This window comes from Ipomoea triloba, chromosome 7 (assembly GCF_003576645.1).
Source record: "Ipomoea triloba cultivar NCNSP0323 chromosome 7, ASM357664v1".
Taxonomy (NCBI): Eukaryota; Viridiplantae; Streptophyta; class Magnoliopsida; order Solanales; family Convolvulaceae; genus Ipomoea; species Ipomoea triloba.
Genome location: NC_044922.1, coordinates 26,354,253 through 26,373,217, shown reverse-complemented (window position 1 = coordinate 26,373,217; position 18,965 = coordinate 26,354,253). Strand labels below are relative to the sequence as shown.

General features: G+C 32.0%; 2 protein-coding genes across 3 annotated transcripts in view; both read right to left on the bottom strand.

Moving 5' to 3' along the window:
* Positions 1-2,383: 2,383 nt before the first annotated feature.
* LOC116025170 (TMV resistance protein N-like) overlaps positions 2,384-18,965 on the bottom strand; it is a 60,190-nt gene continuing 43,608 nt past the window's right edge. For both annotated transcript variants that reach the window (XM_031266289.1, XM_031266288.1), the window contains one exon: positions 2,384-2,859. The gene's annotated coding sequence lies outside the window, so the exon portion shown is untranslated. The remainder of the gene's footprint in view (positions 2,860-18,965) is intronic.
* On the bottom strand, positions 2,758-17,012 carry LOC116024410 (TMV resistance protein N-like). Its single transcript, XM_031265302.1, has 12 exons — positions 16,465-17,012; positions 10,083-10,261; positions 9,968-9,998; positions 8,938-9,841; positions 8,530-8,805; positions 8,209-8,418; positions 6,899-8,098; positions 6,220-6,777; positions 4,718-5,917; positions 4,025-4,596; positions 3,026-3,086; positions 2,758-2,859 (listed from the first exon to the last, which is right to left on the bottom strand). The coding sequence occupies exons 1-12, from the start codon at positions 16,953-16,955 to the stop codon at positions 2,758-2,760; spliced, it is 5,784 nt and encodes a 1,927-aa protein (XP_031121162.1). The 5' UTR covers positions 16,956-17,012.

Below are 18,965 nucleotides of genomic sequence, written 5' to 3'. Positions count from 1 at the left end.
TTTAATATATTCATATTCTTTCAATGAATAATAAGGAAAAATGACATTTTTGACGTCTGAGTTTTTTTCACTTTCAAAAATTTATTCAAAGTGGACCTTGTGGATGGAAAGAAATGCACTTCCCCATCTTCGTTTCTGTGTACATTAAATATTCTAAGTATCTTTGTAGCCGACGGTAGGATGAATAATAAAGATTAGTGGTTCTCTTTCTATCACTTGTTTACTCTTTTAATATCTACAAACAATTATATTGATTGTATTCCCAGGACGAGAACGATAAAACGGTTCATGATTTTACACTGAATAATGTACATAAAATGACAATTATATTATAATAGCTACATAATTTATTAATTGAATTGTCTTGAATTCCACACCATGAAAAAATCATATATTATTTTTCCTAACCATATTAAGTGCTCATGTTTTGGTACTTTGGTTCATGCCTAATTAAATTTTACCCTTGAAACCTCGCCATGAACATACATACAAAACAATAGTTATTTGCTATTGTATAGACTTTCAAATTTATACCTTAGCTAATTGATAAAATATATGATTGACTAATAATAATATTGTTATACATAAACTTCTTCATTAATCCAAACCCGAATAACTTAACTTGTCCCTAAATACTTTGCCTTTTTGAATATTTGGATTAAACATGATGATTTACAAATGGTGTGTACTCTTTTTTCGCATTTATTATAATTCTCAAATATAAGCAATAATTTGTTAGAGAAGAAAAATAAATAAAATAATTATTTTTATGAGTAAAAATGTCTATTTAATATAAATTATGAGAAATCACCACTTTTAAAATAATTGAGAGAGCTAATATGCATACTGAATAATTTAGAGAAAAAAGAAATACTATACGCATATAATTCAAGAAGAAAAAAATATCAATTTCCCTTCAATCTATCTCATTAGTTTAAAACTAAATTTCTAATAAATAATAAAAATAAATATAACTGGAATTGTTACCAACAGACAAAATTCACTATTTTGCCACTATAACAGTGGGGCTGGTGCTAAGCTGTCAAGTGTACTAAAACTAAAGATTTGTGAATCTTTTGTCCATTGACTTGGCCTTTCTTAATGATTTCCCACTACATTTTACCTATAACTAAAGTTCTTTGTTTCGGTTCGGAACTGGTGATTTCGGTTCTGAAAATGATCGAACCAAAGGTTTCAGTTTGAACTGTTGGCTCAAACTGGAATTTTTATTAGTAAAATTGCAAAACTAAGTTACTTTTGAAAGAAGAAAAAATTATGATAATAAACAATATAACTGTCATTGTCACAATGTTATCTCCAACAAAAAAAAGAGTGGATTGGGGCTAATAACCTAGTACTAAAAACTTTTCAACATAAATCTATCAATAAAAAATAATTACGAAGAAAGTGATCAGACCTTTCAACACAAGAATTCACAACTGACGCTCAATTAATAATTGTTTGTTTTATGATGATCAAGCATCTTAAAAGCGCTAACATCAATAAGATATGAAATTTAGAGAAATTTTTAAGTAATTAGTTACTAATCTAGGCAGCTAGCTATGCATCATATCCCACGAAAATACTCTAGGATAAACTCCCAAAGGCTGCTGCAATATCTTCTGTGTCGATCTTCTCCTAAGTATTCCAGCCATTTTGCTCTACACTTGTGCATACACATCCACTGTACCACTTTTCTCCAATCATTGTTGAGACTTCAAAATCATTTCTTTTACACTAGATAGGTCCACCTTGCTTTGTTCCTCGAGTTTTAGCACACTAGATGATACATACTTTTTATGTGCCGTTGTTCACATCTTGTAATTACAAGTTTGACTTGAGGCTTTTTGGTTCAAATTCTTGATCTCCCTTTTGTTCCCATCCTCCAATTGACTCCATCTCCATTCAAATGGTATAATGGTAAACTTTGAAAATGGTATCTTCCCATTAAATCTAATTCTTTCAATGAGGACAAACTCCTAAGAGCAATTGGAACACCATCTACTTCATGCAAATAGTTGTCAGGAATAGTCAAAGCATTCCAATTGCTTATGTCAAGCACTACTAAGTATGAAAGACTCTTCATGTTAAGAAGCTCAACCAAACTTTTACAGTTCCTTATGTTAAGCTCTACTAAGAATGAAAAAAAAAAAAAAAAAAGAGGATGAAACCCTCTCCATGTTTGGAAGCTCAACCAAACTTTCACAGTTTTCAAGAAACAGAACTTCAAGTTTTTTCAAATTTGATACAATTGCTATTTTTCCAATGAGTTACAATTATATGTAAAGAGATTCTCCATACTAGGAGGAAATTCTACAAGTACTCTAAAATTTTGCAAATTTTCCAAGTGGAGAACTTTCAAGTTTGAAAGATGACAAAGGCGGAAGGGTAAGCTCTGAAGATATTCTTCCTAATAAATTTAAATATTTCAATGAGGTCAAATTCTCAATAACTTCAAAGGAGCACAAATTTGCAATACACATGGATTAAAAAAGAAAAGAAAAAAAGTCTCAAAAGATAATCGAGTGGGGTGAAACATGATTCTTGTAAGAGAAGATCACTAGTTTGATTATTGCAAACACTTGCCACTACTTCCCCACCATTACTGCCAGAGTGCCACCTCAAAATCAACTCTTCCATACTTCTTCTTCTTCTCCACACAGCATTCATCTCCCACCCAAGCTGAGTCACCACTAGTTTTGCTTCTCGTAGCGATACGAACTCCATTGCAGTCACCAAAACAAAAGCCCACCGAAATCATATAAATGAATCCATGCCTCGAAAGCGTTGGCACAATGCAACTGACAAATGTATCACTTCATCAGGCGAAATCTTGACACTGTCACCTTCACAACATGCCTGCATTGTTGGATTCCATATAACAATTAGCGGATAGCTGATATCTTATTGAGTTAGCTGGTTTGACATAGTATTAGCTAATTGTAAAATGTATTTGGTAAAATTAGCTGTTAGCTAATTACATATAAAATAACCTATCATGGCATCAATATATTATGATATTTACTTGCTGAGGCACCACTGGCTTTGCTTTCGGGTAGTGATACCAATCAACTCTGACCCATTGCCTGCAGTGACCAAAATGAAAGTCCATCAAAAACATATAAACGAATCCATGCCTCGAAAACGTTGGAATAATGCAACAGGCAAATGTTTTAATTACATAGTTAAAGCAAAATCTTGACATGCAGTCTGACTTGAGGCTTTGTGGTCCAATTTTTTTTTTTTTTTTTTTTTTATCTCCGATCCCTTTTGTTTCCATCATCCAATTGATTCCATCCATATCCAAATGGTATAAAAACCACTCATGTATAATTGCTCTGATCAAGTTAAATTGTACCCGTCTACACAAACAAAGCAAATAAAAGTTCTTTTAATTTGAACACAATCACTACATTTTAAGCATAAAAACAAAGTTAAATATGAGATAAACTAAGACCAAATATGAACTTGAAGTCATCTTTTTAATCATTCAGTGGAACTTTATAATAGAGAGAGAGGGGGAGAGAGAGATAATCACAAATTATCTTCTGCCAAGGATGGAGTTCTACATACACCTCCAATTCTTCTCCCATCAATGACTCCATCTCCATCCAAATGGTATAAAAATCACTGTTAATTGCTTTGATGATCAAATTAAATTGTACCTGTCCACACACACAAAAGCAAATAAAAGCTATTTGAACCTAATCACTAAATTTGAAGCATAAAAATATGAGGTAAAATAGGATGAAATATGAAAGTAAGTTAAGTCATATTTTTAATTAGTTAATTACGCTTTAATCAAAATAAATAAAATATAAAAAAATGTGATAATTCAAATACTGCAGTGTCGGTTCATTCATAAATTATAAATAATAAATAAATATTAAAATGACATTCAATAAACAAGAAAAGATGTAGATGTTACAGAAGTGTGGTGAAGTGTGAAGGGTGGATATACTTACAAGTTACAATAATAATAATGGGGCCTTTTTGCAGCAAATGAAAAGCTGAAGATTATAACCGCCTCTGCCGGATAGATCTGCCGCCTCTGTCTATCGGCGCCTTCCTTTTCCTCTTCCTTTGTCCATCTTGTCCCAGCTGGGTCATAACACAAGGAATCAATCCCCTTGTGATTGGAAGGAAACGCCTCTGTCCGCCTCTACCTATCTCCACCTTCCTTTTCCTCTTCCTCTTCTTCTCTCCATCTTCCATATTATAGGAAGGAATGCATCCCCTTGTGGATGGAAAGAAACGCACTTCCCCTTCTCTGTTTCTATGTATTTCACATACACAAAATATCTTCTGCCAAGGATGGAGTTCTGCATACACCTCCAATTCTTCTCCCATCATTATTGGAACCTCAAACATGCCCGACAACTTATATTCGGGTTTGGCTTCCATCAGAATCCAATTAGCACCACTGCTTTTGCTTCTCACACTCAAATCAATTCTATTACGACCATCATCAGCATAATCAATTTCACTATAATCAATCACAATGAATGGACACACGACAAAAAGACTGCTGACTATTGTACCCTGGTCAACTACTCCCACAAAAATATCGACACTATCATCTCTGCAGGGATGTACCTACATTACGGAATACAGACATACAATATAACAATTATTAATACCATAACTAGTTATTACCATCTATTCTAATATAATATCAGATTGAGATGAAGGGAACATATATATAAAATTAACTAACCTTGAACCACTTTTCAATCGGAGGAATCCTCAAACCGCTGCAATTTGCTATCCCAAGACTACGTAAGGATCCAACACTCTCCAAGCCTAAAAGCTCAACCAAACTTTTGCAGTTCTGAATATCTAGTGACCAAAGTCTTTTCAAGTTGGATAGATCTGCTATCTTTTCTAATGAGACACAATTCTTTGCAGAGAGTAGCGACAAATTAGGAGGAAGTTGTGGAAGTGATCTAAGATTCTGCAGATCGTCCAAGGAGAGATACATCAAATTGGAATATTGATGGCAAAGGCTTAATAGTAAACTTTGAAGATAATAACTTCCCATTAAATCTATTTCATTCAACGAGGAGGACAAACTCCTAAGAGCAATTGGAAAATCTTCTTCATGCAAATACTTGTCAGGAATACTCAAAGCATTGCAATTGCTTATGTGAAGACATTCTAAGGATGAAAGACTCTCCATGTTTGGAAGCTCAACCAAACTTTTACAGTTTTCAAGACACAACATTTCAAGTTTCTTCAAGTTTGATACAGTTACTATTTTCACCAATGAGACACAATTGTTTGCAGAGAGCCTCACCAAACTAGGAGGAAGTTCTACAAGCACTCTAAGATTTTGGAAATCCTCCAAGCCAAGATCTTTCAAGTTTGAAAGATGACAAAGGCGGAAGGGTAAGCTTTGAAGATTACAACTTCTTCCTGATAAATTTAAAGATACCAATGAGGTCAAATTCTCAATAACTTCAAAGGAGCACGAATTTGCAACTGAAGGTGCAAAAAAAGCAACACCATCACGTGATTTCTTAGTGTCCTGACGCAGATTCAGTTCCTTTAGATTTCTCAAGCATCCCAAAGAAAATGGTATATGTGAGATGTCAGTTTCACAAGCATGTAACTCTCTTAGTTGCTCTAACTTTCCCAAGTCAATTGGAAGCTCCCTCAGTTTTTTGCAATAATCTAAATCTAAAACTTCAAGTGATTTTAAGTTGCAAATGCTACTCGGAAGCACCTTGAGTTTCTTGCACCTTTCAAAATGTAACTCAACAAGTCTCTCCAAACTTCCAATTGATGGGTGTACCTCGACCAAATTTGAACAAAACTGAAAGGATACTTTTTGAAGAGCATGTGCCCCAGTGAAGTTTGGTGTTTTCTTAAGTTGTTCACATGTATCAAAATTTAAGATCCTAAAGCATCTAAAATGCTGTTGAAAAAAAAAAGTAAAAAAGATTTAATTAATTTCTATTTTCCAAGTTACAGTTCTTAATTAAGAAATATGCAATTAATGTTGAAAGAAACATTAGACATACTAACCTGCATATTGCATTGGAATTCTTTGATATTGCAACCTTGCATTTCTAACTCAACAAGTTTCTCACAGCGAAAATTAGATGGTATGCAACTCAAATGGCAATAGTGTAATCTAAGCAACCTGAGCTCATTGGATAAATATTTAAAAGATCCGCTAAGACACGTACCATTCAAAATGAGTATTCGTAACTTTACCATCTTTTTGAATATTTGAGTATTCAAAGGCACAATCTTTAACNTTTGTCCATCTTGTCCCAGCTGGGTCATAACACAAGGAATCAATCCCCTTGTGATTGGAAGGAAACGCCTCTGTCCGCCTCTACCTATCTCCACCTTCCTTTTCCTCTTCCTCTTCTTCTCTCCATCTTCCATATTATAGGAAGGAATGCATCCCCTTGTGGATGGAAAGAAACGCACTTCCCCTTCTCTGTTTCTATGTATTTCACATACACAAAATATCTTCTGCCAAGGATGGAGTTCTGCATACACCTCCAATTCTTCTCCCATCATTATTGGAACCTCAAACATGCCCGACAACTTATATTCGGGTTTGGCTTCCATCAGAATCCAATTAGCACCACTGCTTTTGCTTCTCACACTCAAATCAATTCTATTACGACCATCATCAGCATAATCAATTTCACTATAATCAATCACAATGAATGGACACACGACAAAAAGACTGCTGACTATTGTACCCTGGTCAACTACTCCCACAAAAATATCGACACTATCATCTCTGCAGGGATGTACCTACATTACGGAATACAGACATACAATATAACAATTATTAATACCATAACTAGTTATTACCATCTATTCTAATATAATATCAGATTGAGATGAAGGGAACATATATATAAAATTAACTAACCTTGAACCACTTTTCAATCGGAGGAATCCTCAAACCGCTGCAATTTGCTATCCCAAGACTACGTAAGGATCCAACACTCTCCAAGCCTAAAAGCTCAACCAAACTTTTGCAGTTCTGAATATCTAGTGACCAAAGTCTTTTCAAGTTGGATAGATCTGCTATCTTTTCTAATGAGACACAATTCTTTGCAGAGAGTAGCGACAAATTAGGAGGAAGTTGTGGAAGTGATCTAAGATTCTGCAGATCGTCCAAGGAGAGATACATCAAATTGGAATATTGATGGCAAAGGCTTAATAGTAAACTTTGAAGATAATAACTTCCCATTAAATCTATTTCATTCAACGAGGAGGACAAACTCCTAAGAGCAATTGGAAAATCTTCTTCATGCAAATACTTGTCAGGAATACTCAAAGCATTGCAATTGCTTATGTGAAGACATTCTAAGGATGAAAGACTCTCCATGTTTGGAAGCTCAACCAAACTTTTACAGTTTTCAAGACACAACATTTCAAGTTTCTTCAAGTTTGATACAGTTACTATTTTCACCAATGAGACACAATTGTTTGCAGAGAGCCTCACCAAACTAGGAGGAAGTTCTACAAGCACTCTAAGATTTTGGAAATCCTCCAAGCCAAGATCTTTCAAGTTTGAAAGATGACAAAGGCGGAAGGGTAAGCTTTGAAGATTACAACTTCTTCCTGATAAATTTAAAGATACCAATGAGGTCAAATTCTCAATAACTTCAAAGGAGCACGAATTTGCAACTGAAGGTGCAAAAAAAGCAACACCATCACGTGATTTCTTAGTGTCCTGACGCAGATTCAGTTCCTTTAGATTTCTCAAGCATCCCAAAGAAAATGGTATATGTGAGATGTCAGTTTCACAAGCATGTAACTCTCTTAGTTGCTCTAACTTTCCCAAGTCAATTGGAAGCTCCCTCAGTTTTTTGCAATAATCTAAATCTAAAACTTCAAGTGATTTTAAGTTGCAAATGCTACTCGGAAGCACCTTGAGTTTCTTGCACCTTTCAAAATGTAACTCAACAAGTCTCTCCAAACTTCCAATTGATGGGTGTACCTCGACCAAATTTGAACAAAACTGAAAGGATACTTTTTGAAGAGCATGTGCCCCAGTGAAGTTTGGTGTTTTCTTAAGTTGTTCACATGTATCAAAATTTAAGATCCTAAAGCATCTAAAATGCTGTTGAAAAAAAAAAGTAAAAAAGATTTAATTAATTTCTATTTTCCAAGTTACAGTTCTTAATTAAGAAATATGCAATTAATGTTGAAAGAAACATTAGACATACTAACCTGCATATTGCATTGGAATTCTTTGATATTACAACCTTGCATTTCTAACTCAACAAGTCTCTCCAAACTTCCAATTGATGGGTGTACTTTGACCAACTTTGAACACCACCTAAAGGATACTTTTTGAAGAGTATGTGCCCCAGTGAAGTTTGGAGTTTTCTTAAGTTGTATACAATTATCAAGCTTTAAGATCCTCAAGCATCTAAAATGCTGTTGAAAAAACAAAGTAGAAAAAAGGTTAATCAATTTATATTTTTCTAGTCAAAGTTCTTAATTAAGAAATATGCAATTAATGTTGAAAGAAACATTAGACATACTAACCTGCATATTGCATTGGAATTCTTTGATATTGCTACCTTTCATGTCTAACTCAACAAGTTTCTCACAGCGAAAATTAGATGGTATGCAACTCAAATGGCAATAGTGTAATCTAAGCAACCTGAGCTCATTGGATAAATATTTAAAAGATCCGCTAAGACACGTACCATTCAAAATGAGTATTCGTAACTTTACCATCTTTTTGAATATTTGAGTATTCAAAGGCACAATCTTTAACATGTTAGAATTTACAATCATCCCTTCAATTGCTTTTGTTCCCTATAAAAATAAAACATTTATATAACAATATTTTAGATTTTAGATATTTTGAAATCTTTGATTTTAATAAAGTTAAGTATAGAAAGCAAATGAATTAACTAGAATAATTTAAATACAAAGGAAATATGTTACCTTGTTCCCGGGAAGAACATCAAAGACATCCTTTGGGTCAATCAATCTACTTTGTTTGCCCGGCTCTCGCGAAGATTCTTTTCGAACAATTTCTCTTCCCAAATCTCGTACTAAATCATGCATCTGAAGCGTTTCAAACTCTCCACCTCCATATGTTGTCAACAAGCATCTTTCAATCAAAATTCTTATTCCACTTTTAGCATAAAAACCACAAGCTTCCAATATCATAGAAGTGTCATTTTTGTTTTGCCCAATAAAAAAACAAGCAATATCAAGAAAGATATTCTGTGTATCATCATCAAGTGAATCATAACTTATTTTAAGAATTTTTAGAACATCATCATTAGGTATCCCTTTTAATTTCTCAGCATCATCACTCCATTCTTGCACTGATTTGCCACGCAAATGAGAACCTATAATTGTAAGTGCTAGTGGAAGTCCATCAGTATAACTTGCTATCCTTTTGGATAGTTCAATATACTCCTCTAATGGTATAGGAACACCAAAAGCATGCCAACTCAACAGTTGCAAGGATTCATCATGGCTTAACGTTTCTACCATGTACTTCTCATGTGCTTCCAGGTCACTCAACAACTGAACATCTCTAGTTGTTATTATAATTGTGCTCCCTGAACCAAACCAATTCCGTTGTCCTGCTAATGATTCTAGTTGACGAGTGTCATCTATGTCATCAAGAACAATAAGAACACTCTTTGATCGCAGTCTTTCTTTAATCAAACTTATTCCTTCATCAACATTATCTATTTCAAGTTTCTTTCCGTTCAGTGTTTTGCAAAGAAGTTTTTCTTGCAGACGAACTAAACCATTGTACCCATCCGAAGCTTGTGATCTAATGTTTGCGATAAAGCAACAATTTTCAAACTTTTGAAAACTCAAGTTGTAAATGGCTTTGGCAATTTCAAACTTTTGAAAACTCAAGTTGTAAATGGCTTTGGCAAGGGTAAACTTTTGAAAACTCAAGTTGTAAATGGCTTTGGCAAGGGTTGTTTTTCCCAAACTCAAGTTGTAAATGGCTTTGGCAAGGGTTGTTTTTCCCACACCACCCATGCCAAAAATTCCAGCAAGGGTTGTTTTTCCCACACCACCCATGCCAAAAATTCCAAAAAGGGTTGTTTTTCCCACACCACCCATGCCAAAAATTCCAAACATCTTGATATCATTATGTTTTTGAGTTTGCAATAAATGAAGTATATCACTCACATGAGATTCAATTCCAACGGGATACTTTGCAACATTAATGTATGTACGATTCACTTCCCGCATTACCTCTTCAGTAATTTTTTTGATGAACTTAGATTCATACCTATCACATTTTTTCCAATGAATGCATGTCAATATAAATCATTAAAGAAAATATAGGTGGAAAACATAAAACTAAGAAATTAAATAGAGCACACGTTACGGAAAACGAAATATGTATATTTAGTCTCTCATGGTTCCATTATATTGTTTAATTTGAGGTAAACAACTCTTATAATCAATCCATAATTATAATTTCTAAAAGGAGTTAATATTTATGACAAATAAATTGAAATACACAGTGCAGATTCTTCTTAATTAGCTTGTTTTACCAAAAATATTAATCCATCCGTAAAGATGCATGTATAGATGCTAGGACGCAATTATTAATTAGCAAAACTAACATAATTAATATTATTGACAATATGAGTTTTTTTTATTATTGACAATATGAGTTTGTGAGCCAAATTCTGACAAATATATCATACTATCACCCAAAAAAATGAAAAGAGGATTTACCCGTTTGTCATGGTTTGTAAATCCCATCCGGACAAATCAACAACAGTAGTGAGTGCAACTTTCCACTCATCAATTTTTTGATCATCAAATCGTTGTCGATGTCGAGCCAATGCCTTACCAAATTCACCTGTTTGTTTACGAACCTCGGAAGGATCAACGTTGTAGAATATAGGCAGAACCATCTGTTGCAAATTTTTCTTACAGTCTAAAATCTTTACTAGTTCATCAAGACACCATCTGGACTGGGCATAAGTTTTGGAAAATACGATGATGGATATCTTGGACCCCTCGATGGCCTTCAATAGTTCATCGGAGATGTTCTCACCTTTTCGAATTTCTTCATCGTCTCGAAAGGTGTTAATTCCAGCCTGACGTAAATCTTCATAAAGATGATCAGTAAAAGATTTCCGTGTCTCTCCTTTAAAACTCAAGAAAACATCATACACCCATGCAGTAGTAGATGAAGATGAAGAAGAAGAAGAAGCCATATTTGAAATTGAGAACACTATATATCTTCTATCTTGATTTGCTAGTTTCTATAGATTTAAAGAGCTTGATAAATGCGTGTGTAGATAGACGATACCGTAATGGAAATTTCCTTCCGGCCACTGCCAAATTCAATCGAAATTTCATAGACAATCCAACGTAAGATTGCTATGTGTACACTACCATATATTTGATTGACTTGGTCTTCTTAATAATTTCCCACTACACCAATAATTCTACGTAATGGGACCATCCACATAAAAGTATAAAACATTATGATATTTTCCAGCAATCATGGTACAGGATCATTCACGTGACATGTTTTAACTTTTGTCTTTTTCCTAGACCCCACATGCATCGTGAATGAAGTTTTTTTTGTAATTTTTGAAGAGTTTTGTAAGTGTGATTAGAAAAAAGAAAATAATCGGAAGGAAAAAAACCTTCAGTGTGCGAAACGAGCACAACAGCTGTCCCTTCTCTTATATTTGCACTGTTCCAAAATACCTCTCTTGCATATGATCCCCATTCTTCTCTTTCCTCCTTTCTCTTTCTTCCATGTCATACATTACTATTCCAAAAGGAAAATACTTGATAGACTCTCATTTTATACTCCCAACTTTTATTCCCTCTCACATGTTCTTGATGTAGATACTTTCTGTGGACCAAAATAATGAAAATAATCAATCATTGTTTGCCACCTCATAGAGTAAAAGTAAGAGAGTAGAATTTGGGAGTATGTATAGTAGAACTCATTCCAAAAACCCACAATAAACCATTGATGGTGATGCTAACATCAACCATATTAAGTGTTCATGATTGGTTCAAAAAAAAAGTGTTCATGATTTATCCTTAAGCAAAAATGTTTTGATATCCTCATCACTGCCAATAGATATAAATATCACAATAATTTAATTTTAAAAATGATTATTGTTCGTGTTGTTTATGCAATTAAAATGAAATTTACATTTATTAAATTATTATATATAGATATAAGAGTTAATTTCATTTTTGGTCTTAGATTGATAGATGACAATCAATTTTAGTCCTTTTTTATCAGAATTTCCACATTGGTCCTAGTATTATTACGGCATGACCATTTTTTGTCTCCCGTCAACAAAATAGTTGAAATGTCGTTAAACACAAAGGCATTTCGATCATTTTCATACAAAGTAAGTTGAACATGCGATACTTTTATGTTTATTTTTTTGAAAAGTCAGTAATTGAAGACTGAAATGCCTTTGTATTTTTTATATAAATTATAGCATCGAATATTATATACCACAATTTATGAAATTGGTTGGATTGATTATGTTTTTTGATGTTTTCTTTGCTTGAATTAGAGCAAATAATTGTCCAATTACCCGTGCGATTCACAGATAAATATTTTTTTTATTATTTATTTAGATAATAAAATTAAAGATAAAATTATTTTAACAAATCCAATATTGAACATGTACATTTATTTGATTATAAGATTAGTTCAAATGTATCACTCAATTAATTGAATAATATATGACTTGTTTGTTTACAATTATCTTAAAAAGATCAATATTTAATATAATTTAAGTAATTATATTATTACAAAAATAAATATGGAAAATGAAAAATAATTTAACTTTAGTTATTACGGAGTATAAAAATAAATTCAACGACCAATATTTAGCTTAATTACCATAATAATTATTAGGCAATTATTATTTGTCAATTACACTAAATTAGTTATTTTTCGTTAGCAGAAATATCAATTCATATATACAAAAATTTTTATTATTATATATTAAATATGTTCGATCTTCTACAGTGTTCATGTCACACGTGTACTAATTACTTTGATCAACGACATATAAAGTTGGTGAGATGATTGCTCAACCTTCTAGTTAATAAATATTAATTATTATCGAGTAGTAGTATTTATTAATATAACTAATAATTAATATAATTAATTAATTAATTAATATTTAATTCATGTAATTATAATAATATAATTACCGATTATATTTTCAATGAAATATTAATATATTCATTTCATTTTTCTAAATATTTTAATTTCCTTTTGAATATATTCATTTGGAAATATTAATATATTCATTTCATTTTTCTTAATATTTTAATTTTCTTTTGTATATATTCATTTCTTTTTTCATTTATAAAAAGAATTATTGATTGTCATTCCTTTTTTCTTCATAATTTTTTCCTAATATTTCATTTGTTGGTTACTAATTCTTTTGTAGGAAAAGCTATGCTATATTTCCAGTGAAATATTAATATACTCATTTCGTTTTTCTTAATATTTCATTTCCTTTTAAATATATTCATTTCATTTTTCCTTCATAAAAATAATTAATATTGATTTTCATTTCTTTTTCCTTCATAACTTTTTCCTAATATTTCATTTGTTGTTTACTAATTTTTTCATATGAAAAGTTGTGTTATATTTCCAGTGAAATATTAATATATTCATTTCGTTTTTCCTAATATTTCATTTCCTTATAAATATATTCATTTCCATTTTCCTTTCATAAAAAAATTAATATTCATTTTCATTCTTTTTTCCATCATAAATTTTTCCTAATATTTCATTTGGCGGTTACTAATTTGTTCGTAAAGAAAGCTGTGTTATATTTCCAGTGAAATATCAATATGTTCATTTTGTTTTTCCTAATATTTCATTTCCATTTGAATATATTCATTTCCTTTTTCCTTCATAAAAAGAATTAATATTATTTTACATTCCCTTTTCCTTTATAATTTTTTCCTAATCATTCATTTGGTGGTTACTAATTTTTTCGTAGAGAAAAGTTGTGTTATATTTTCAGTGAAATATTAATATATTCATTCCATTTTTCATAATATACCATTTTCTTTTGAATATATTCATTTCCATTTTCCTTCATCAAAAGAATTAATATTACTTTCCATTCCTTTTTCCTAATAATTGCCAATTAATTGGCATGATTCCTTGCCAATTAGTAAAAAAATATTAATAACAGATTCCCGTGTAATATTCATTTCCTTTTCGTTCATAAAAATTTTAATATTAATTTTCATATGATTAAATTTAATATAATTATAAATTTAATATAATTATAAAAATACCCCAAAATTTAATATTAATTTATTATTATTATTATTATTATTGTTATTATTATTATTATTATTATTATTATTATTATTGACTAATAAGTTGTGAGGGAGGCAATTATTAAAAAGTAGAGAAAATTATTAAATTTAGTTTTACTTATAAAGTAAAGCAGTACACAATACTTCTCTTTAAAAAAATATCAATTACACACTAAAAAATACAGATTTAATATAGAAATATCTCTTCATAATCTGCCAGTTTAACTATCTCTTCATAAGAAATAGTAAAGTTACAATTTTCTACATCTGCAAATAAACTTCTACGCCTACAAGATTAAAAAAGTTAAAAGGAATTGATTAAAAAAATGCCACTAAGAATGTGACAATGGACAACAGTTCTTGTGTATATAAATAATAAGATGCATTTTAATAAAAAAAATAGAAATCTGATAGAATAAAAAACCACACTAACCCAATCAACTCTAACAACTATTTAGAAAATACCCCAATATCTTTTTCAACACACTTCTTCTCCATACATCAAACTCAGGAAGCAAATTATGAGACTGAGCAATCTTCTTCAAGAGAATCAACCAATTATCCATCTTAGAATTTGGTGGCGCTGCCCATCTTGGTCTCCCTCCTTGCGGCCGAGCATCACCCTCTTTCAAATGGAGAACTCCTAAAAAACAAACCATATTAAAATCTTTGTTGGCTTCAAAACTCAATGGACCCGATACAGATTGAGCAAAGGAGATCGAAACGACCTCATCGTGGCCCAAACCAACCCGGCATCATCATTGAATTTGCACCATATAGATTTTTGTTGCCTTATATCATCCATTGTTTCTTTACATCACACAACCAAAACCAAAACCAAAACCAAAACCAAAATCAAATCCGTAAATAAACGCATTTATACTTTACGTGCATACAAATTCAAAAGATAGAGTGCAGGAAGATACATACCTACGGGTGAGGATCGAGGAGATGAACAAAGAAAATGAGAGGGTTTCAAACATTTTTTGAGAAGGAAAACCGAAAACTTTTTTTTTTTTATTTTTCGAAACCGAAAACGTAATTCTAATACGAATTAGGAATCATTGTTTCCCACTTCTCTAGTTTATATGATTATGGTTACAAGCAATAGTTTATATAGAAATTAAGGAAGAGAGAGAGATAGAGGTGAAAAAGGTAAGAAATTAAGAGGGGTGGGGATGGGGAGTGGTTTAGGAAATTTGGCTGATTAGTAGGTGATATATTAATTATAATAATTATATTATTAACAAAATAATAATTATTTTAATTTAATTATATTAATTATATTATTACTAAAATGTCCTTTAGTTTGGGCGGGAAAACTGTTTCAGGCACTTCTGTTATTATATATTATATATATAGATATATAGATATGCAATATAATTGGCATTATCACCTCCGACAAAACTTACTGTGAAGTAGTGAATAGGGTTGGTACTAAAAGATTAATTAATAAACTGCAATGATGAAGAAGATTGTTAGACCTTTGGGCACAACAATCCAATTTAACAGACAGCAATGTCATACGTACAATTTTATTTTTAAAATCAAAATCGTTCATATTATTGACAATATGAGTTTGTGAGCCAAATTCTGACAAATATATCATACTATCACCCAACAAAAAAAAAAAATACTAAAACTAAAATTGCAAAAACTTGTGTGAAACCGTCTCACCATGAGACGGGTCGGGTCAAGATGCAAATTTAACACTTATATGCACAAATGTCATATTTATATGCTCAAATGTAATACTAATCAGGAATAAAATTTTTGTTACTTATTAGGGTAAATGTAATACTTTTAAGGGAAAATACAATATTTTTACATTTCGATTTAAAAGTATTACATTTTTCCTCAAAAGTACTATATTTGCCTTTATAAGTGAGAGACACTTGTCAACATTACTTATTATGAAAAATGTATTACTTTTTCTCTTATAAGTAACAAAAATTGTATTTTTGATTAGTGTTATATTTGAGCATATAAGTGTGAGATTTGCACATATAAGTATGACATTTGCATGTTGCTTCGACCCTACCCGACCCGTCTCACCAATAAATTAAAGATCCGTGAGACGGTCTCACACAAGTTTGACCCAACTAAAATAAAAACAAAAACAAAATTGAAAAGAGGATTTACCCGTTTGTCATGGTCTGTAAATCCCATCCGGACAAATCAGCAACAGTAGTGAGTGCAATTTTCCACTCATCAACTTTTTGATCATCAAATCGTTGTTGATGTCGAGCCAATGCTTTACCAAATTCGCCTGTTTGTTTACGAACCTCTAAAGGATCAACGTTGTAGAATATTGGCAGAACCACCTGTTGCAAATTTTTCTTACAATCTAGAATCTTCACTAGTTCATCAAGACACCATCTGGATTGGGCATATGTTTTGGAAAATACGATGATGGATATCTTGGACCCCTCGATGGCCTTCAATAGCTCAGCAGAGATGTTCTCACCTTTTCGAATTTCTTCATCGTCTCGAAAGGTGTTAATTCCAGCCTGACGCAAATCTTCATAAAGATGATCAGTAAAGGATTTTCGTGTCTCTCCTCTAAAACTCAAGAAAACATCATACATCCAGGCAGTAGTAGATGAAGAGGAAGAAGAAGAAGAAGAAGCCATGTTCGAAATTTAAAACACTATCTTCTATCTTGATTTGCTAGTTTCTAAAGATTTAAAGAGCTTCTTGTATATAAATGCGTGTGTGCCAAGGACCTTGTGGTCTAGTGGAATCAAACCCTTCCCTTTATACGGGAGGTGGTGGATTCAAGCCTCAGTGGAGGCAATACTAACTCTTGTACTTCAATAGGTTGAGAAAGTAGTTATGAACAGATACCGTAATGGAAATTTCCTTCCATATATTTGATTGACTTGGTCCTCTTGATAATTTCCCACTATGCCGTACCAAGCCAATAATTCTACGTAACGGGAAATGTTATGATATTGTATCCTTTTCCTAGACCCCACCTATACTTTAAATATAAATTTCATTTAAGCAATAAAACTCACTTGAATACCATCTTATTTTTTATGTTATTATTTTTTATTTTTCTAAAAAATTAAAAGTTTCCAAAAACAAAGACGTCCTTGTAATGTTGCAACTAGATCTTCGTTCATTGGCTTGGTCAAAGGGTTGTTATGCCGTGGACCCAGGTCCACCTTGCAAGGTGGACCTGATTCTACATTCACATATACTATATTCTACATTCACAATTTGTAAACTCTACATTCACACATTACAGGATTATATGTTTAGTATCCACACATTTAAAACTCTATATTCACAGGTCCTATACTCCACATTCACAACTTGAGAACTCTACATTCACATATTACAGAGCTACAAGTTGCTAGAATTTCTTAACTCTATTACAGATTCACACATGCATAACTCTACATTCACGATTTCTATACTCCATATTCACAATTTGAAACCTCCACATTCACACATTTCTGAGCCACTCTACATTCGCACAATCATAAATCTACATTCACGATTTCTATATTCTACATTCACACTTTGAAACCTCTGCATTCACACATTTTTGGACAACTCTATATTTAGTAATGTGTTTACTAATTTAATAAAAAAAAAAGACAAAAACGACGTAGTTTTGGACCCAGATCCACCTTGTAAGGTGGACTTGGGTCCACAACATAATTTGCCGTCATTTTAATCGCCCTTCTCCACCCTCATAACCAAAATTGTAACCGCCTACATAAATGCTTCCTATACATCCACCACCGCCGAGACAAATGTTGGCCCAATCAAGTTATTTTTATTTCAAGATAGTGAAATAATTTATATTTAATAGCCTCATGATAAACGATACAATACTTAATATTATCTTCTTGACTACTCCTAGTCTCCAACTAATCCACCCTCTAGACAAAATTTTCAACATCAAATTAATTAAACAAATGTAATATCTTAAACATTTCAAATATAATTTACACCACACATTCTTAATTTTGAAGTAAAAAAGTTTCTCACTCTAATAATAAGTTAAATTATATTTGTTTTTTTTATTACGAGATAATGATATAATTTATATTTAATATCAACAACATTATTCGTAGGTTGAATATTCTACTTCGTCTCCCAGGTTCTCTTAAAAATTCCTTTCCAACAATTTCTTTTCCCATATCTCGTACTAAATCATGCATCTGTAACGTTTTCCTGTTATTATTATCATAATTATTATAACATTAGGATTAGTTATAATAATATTAAGTAATTGATATGTGGTGCAACACTAATAACCTAATAACTGGACTCCTATCATGATTAGGAGTCTGGTTAGCGCCTATTGGAATACAACCACAATGATGGCCAGTGGTTATATATAGGGTCCTCACAGCTCACACTATATTCCTCATACACCATCTAGAGAGAGCTTAACCCAGCTTCCGCGAAACTCTGCTGCAGTCTGGATAATTCAACCTCGTTGATTAAGAGTTATGGATCATTCAACCTCGTTGATTAACAATTATGGCTGGAGGTTATTAGTACGATCCTGTTATCACATATTATATGGTTACATGTGATATAATTATTCTAACAGATTCCTGTATAATCTCTGCATTGTTCTATTAATTGCATATACGTGATATTTGAATATGTTGTATGCA